Source organism: Malurus melanocephalus, unplaced genomic scaffold (assembly GCF_030028575.1).
Source record: "Malurus melanocephalus ecotype Western Australia unplaced genomic scaffold, MMel_1.1 scaffold_1456, whole genome shotgun sequence".
In the NCBI taxonomy this organism is placed as follows: domain Eukaryota; kingdom Metazoa; phylum Chordata; class Aves; order Passeriformes; family Maluridae; genus Malurus; species Malurus melanocephalus.
This window is the reverse complement of record NW_026624688.1, coordinates 7,668-11,802: the sequence shown is the minus strand read 5'-3', so window position 1 is coordinate 11,802 and position 4,135 is coordinate 7,668. Positions and strand designations below refer to the sequence as shown.

Sequence of the window (4,135 nt, the reverse complement as noted above, 5' to 3'; positions counted from 1 at the left end):
GCCCGGACTCAGAGCTGACCCCACCCCAGAGCTGGCAGCAGCACCTACCCAGGTTTCTCTGGGGCTCTCCGGGCGTTCAGCTTCATTGGCAGCACCTGGGGGAGAGGGCAGAGGAGGATCGGTGCCAAGTCTTTACCCCTGGCATTTCCCTTTGTCTTGAGGAAAGGTATGTGGGACAGAAAAACCTGGCTCCCAGCCCCCGAGRGGTCTTTGGGGCAGCCCCCCAGAGGTATCCCCCCAAAAGGGCCCCTTCCCAGGGCACAGGTCCTGCTGTGCCCCAGGTTCACTCCCTGCTGGTGCCCCTGGTACCTGCAGTGGTGCCATGCCCTGGGGCTCCTCCACACCTTCCAGTGGTCCAGTGCTCAGCGCTGCTGGGGTGCCCACAGGCAGAGTCCCTGTGTGACAGAACAGACAGAGCTGAGCCCGTGTTGGCGTGGGGCTCTGTGCCATGGTGGAGTCACAGCTGCCCACCCTGGGCACAGAACCATCACAGAGCGCATTGGTGAGGCCCAGTGACAATGTACCCTGCAGTGACACACACAGAGTCCCCTCCCTGCCAGGGCCAGCCCCCATGGCACAGCCCAACACCGAGGGGTCACCCTGGCAGTGGCCAGTGCTGGTGGGAGGATGTGATGGGCACAGAACTCAATCCCAGCTGGCAGTGCCAGTGCAGGGTGGTCCTGCACGGTTGCCCCCAGCTCCAGTCAAATTCCTGATGTCCCATGGCACTGGTGTGACTGGTGGCCAGGTTTACCCAGCACTGAGCTGGTAAGCCATGCCCTCTGAACCAGGGTATGTCCTGGAGCATGGAACAGCTGCTGAGCCAGGGAAGCTGCGGGGGAAAAAGGACAATGTTTGGGGGCGTGGCTGCAGTGGACAGCACTGAAGGAAAATCTGAGTTGTCTCAGCTCTGCTCTCAGTTTCTGTTCACCAGTCGTTGTCCCAAGCCACTTTTCTCTTCATCCCACTGCAGAAGTGAGGTGAGGGAGGAGGGGCATGTTGCCCACYGGGGTGAAGCCAGGGCCAGACCCTACAAAGCAGGAGCTTGTGCAGGGCAGGATGTGCCAAAACTCCTGCTGCCAGTGGAGGTACTGCAAGTCTCAGGTGGTKTCACCTGGACTAAAACAGCACAATCTGGTGACCAACCTCAGCCAGCAAAGGCCAACAGCAGTTCAGGGTGTCACCCCAGCACAAACACAGGTCTGGGCTCTCCAGTGTGAGGCCAGGCTGGARTGGGACATGGGGAAGAATGGAAAGGGTGGGACAAGACCAGGGCAACGGGGTGTTCATGCTGTGCCATCACCCCCCACCCCATCACAGCTGCAAGCACACCCAGGAGGGCAGAGGCTGGGATGGCACAGCCAGCATGAAGGCACCAGTGTGGGACTTGGAAGGAAAAGCCACGGGGTCAGAGCACCCCTGGGCTGCAATCCCTGTGCAGACACTGGTGCTGACAGTGCTGGCCCCTCGCAGGTGGAGAGTGGTGGCACTGGGGGAGGAGGTGACAGGAGAGCAGCAGCAGCAGYTGGAGTGCAGAGGTGTGGGGTGGTGAGGCAAAGAGCAGGACAAGCTGATGCCAGGGCAGGGGAGGAGCAGCCAGGTCCTGGTCCCGGTGTCAGGCAGCACAAGGCTGCAGTGCMTGGAGCACTCACTCTGCTGGAGGAGGCTGTGCCAGCAGGGACCATGGGAGACAGGACACCCCACCCAATCCATCCCAAAGACCCCACAGAGCAGACTCTGCCCCTCCGACTTACACAGTCTGTTCCTGGTCATGCCCCTGACTGTCCCCAGGGATGGGGCCAGGGGTCACCTCAGGTGGGCCCGGCCAAAGGAACAGACGGAACAACGTGCCCATGAGAACATCAGCCTTTTATTTCCTCCCCACCATGTTCTCATGGCAGACAAGACACAGTCATGACAGAGGGCTGGGCAGCAAACCCCGAGGACACCGCGACGGACACAGAGGAACGCARAGCTCCACACAAGCACAGCTCCAGGGGCACCCAGGAACACACCCACCCCTGGCTTGCACCCCCAATCTGGGCACCGGGAGGCTTTGGAGCTTCCAAAAAGGGCTGAGTCCCACAGTGTGAGGAGCACAGGGCTGCAGGGATTCCTCTGCCCCTGCCTGTCCCCTGTGGCCCCGAGCCCCTGCCTCACGGTGCCATAGCCAGTGTCTCACCTGACTTTGGCACCCCAGTGTGGCACATCAGCCCCCAGCAGAGGGGACTGTGCATGATGGAAACCGCTGGTGTCCCCTGACAGCCCAGGTCACCACAACCCAGCCAGTGCCTAGAGGGGAAAGGCACTTTGGTGTGTCCCTGCTGGCCTCAGGAATGCTTTGGGAACAGTGGCAAGTTGAGCAGAGGTTTTGTGTGTTGGCTTCTCCAGAAACCCCTTGGTCCCTGCACTGGAGGGGATCATCTGCCTGCAGCCCCAGTCCCCAGGRTCCCCCACATGCCAGCGGAGCAGCAGCAGCTCCTGCCCAGCCAGGGCTGAAGGACCATAGGGCAGGAGCTCACTGGGCTGTAAAACTGCAGGTCTTGTTGTGCAGGACCCACCGGTGGGGACAGGGGCTCCTGCCACTCACTGTTCCACACAAACCCACTGTCACCGTGTCCCAGCCTGGGCCAAAGTGGCACTGAGCTCCCTCAGGGCCGTGCTCCTGAACAGCAGCTCGACAGGCGCCACAGCAGSCGTGTGAGGGGTGCCCAGCCTGGCTTACCTCTGCCTGGGGCTGGGCTGCTGTCACCATCTGGGGGGCTCTGGGTGGCCACGGCCACCGCTGGGGGCCTGGAGCTGCCGAAGGTGAAGCTGGGGGAGGCTCGGATCCGTGGGGAGTCCTGCTGGCTGCCCCCGCTGCCGCTGGTGCCGTTGCTGAAGCTCCTGGCACGGGCCAGCGCGTTGTCAGAGGCTGAGGTGGGCAGCCCACTGCAGGGTGAGAGATGAGGGTCAGCCTGGCATGGAGGGGGCACCCCTGTCACCCCCACCCACAGTCACAGCCCGTGACTGTGTGGCACCACATCTGGCAGAGCCCTGGACTTCTTCAGGAGCTGGTGAACAGCTGGGGACAAGGATGTCACCAGGGCTGTCCCTGAGAGCTGCAGCCCCAGTGCCCTGTGCTGTACATTGCTGTCCCAGCAGCGTTGTCTCAGGGTTCCCACTTCCTCACCCCCAGTCCCAAATCATGAAATTGCTGAGGGTGGAAAATGCCAACCATTCCCCAGCACTGCCAAGGCCACCATGTCCCCAAGTGCCACAAGCACACARCTTTTAAAYCCCTCCAGAGATGGAGATTSCACCCYTGCCCTGGGCACTCTGTGCCCAACAGCCCTTTCCATGAAAAAATTGTTCCCAATATCCAACCTGAACTTCTCCTGGCACAACGTGAAGCCATTCCCCCCTGTCCTGTCCCCGTTCTCTGGGAGCAGAGCCCAACCACCACCTGCTCCACCCTCCTGTCAGGGAGTTGTGGAGAGGAAGAAGATCCCCCTGAGCCTCCTTTTCTCCAGGCTGAGCCCCCCAGCTCCCTCAGCTTCTCCCATCCCATCCAGTGCTGAAGGTGATGCAGCACTCCCCAGGTTCCTGGGGCAGGTGAACCCCAAGCAGTTCAGTCTTTGCCCCTCTCTGCTGACGGCTCAGAGCAGAGGCACCGACACCTGCGTGTTCCCGGAGCTTGGCAGGGCTAGGGCCAGRGCAGGTGACCCTGGCAGGTGACTCACTTGGGGACATTTATCATCTCTAAGTGCCGTTATCCTGCAGCTCCCGCGCTCGCCCCCGCCGGCCCTTACGTGGAGCTCCTGGGGGGGGTCCTGGCACCTCCTCTCCTCCGCGAGCCCCCGCTGGTGCTGCGCAGCCCCCGCACGTGTTTCAGCATCCAGGCACGCAGGTTACCCAGGCACGTGTGCTCCGAGAGCACGATCCGAGGCCAGGGATTGCAATCTGCCATGTCCAGGGCTGCCACCGCCACCGCCCGGCCCACCTGCCCGAGAGAGGGCACAGTGAGGGGACACGGGGACAGAGGAGTGTGGGGCACCAGAGAGAGGGGCATTGGTGAGCATGGGGGCACAGTGAGGGGACATGGGGACAGAGGAGTGTGGGGCACCAGAGAGAGGGGCACGGGTGAGCATGGGGG

General features: G+C 62.3%; 1 protein-coding gene across 1 annotated transcript in view; it reads right to left on the bottom strand.

The window, feature by feature from the left end:
- The window catches only part of AGBL5 (AGBL carboxypeptidase 5), a 14,218-nt gene that overhangs the window by 2,965 nt on the left and 7,118 nt on the right, over positions 1-4,135 (bottom strand). The window contains exons 7-10 of the mRNA XM_057387957.1: positions 3,792-3,982; positions 2,726-2,931; positions 310-395; positions 49-95 (exon numbers count right to left, since the gene is read on the bottom strand). Coding sequence (XP_057243940.1) covers positions 49-95; positions 310-395; positions 2,726-2,931; positions 3,792-3,982 — 530 coding nt within the window. The remainder of the gene's footprint in view (positions 1-48; positions 96-309; positions 396-2,725; positions 2,932-3,791; positions 3,983-4,135) is intronic.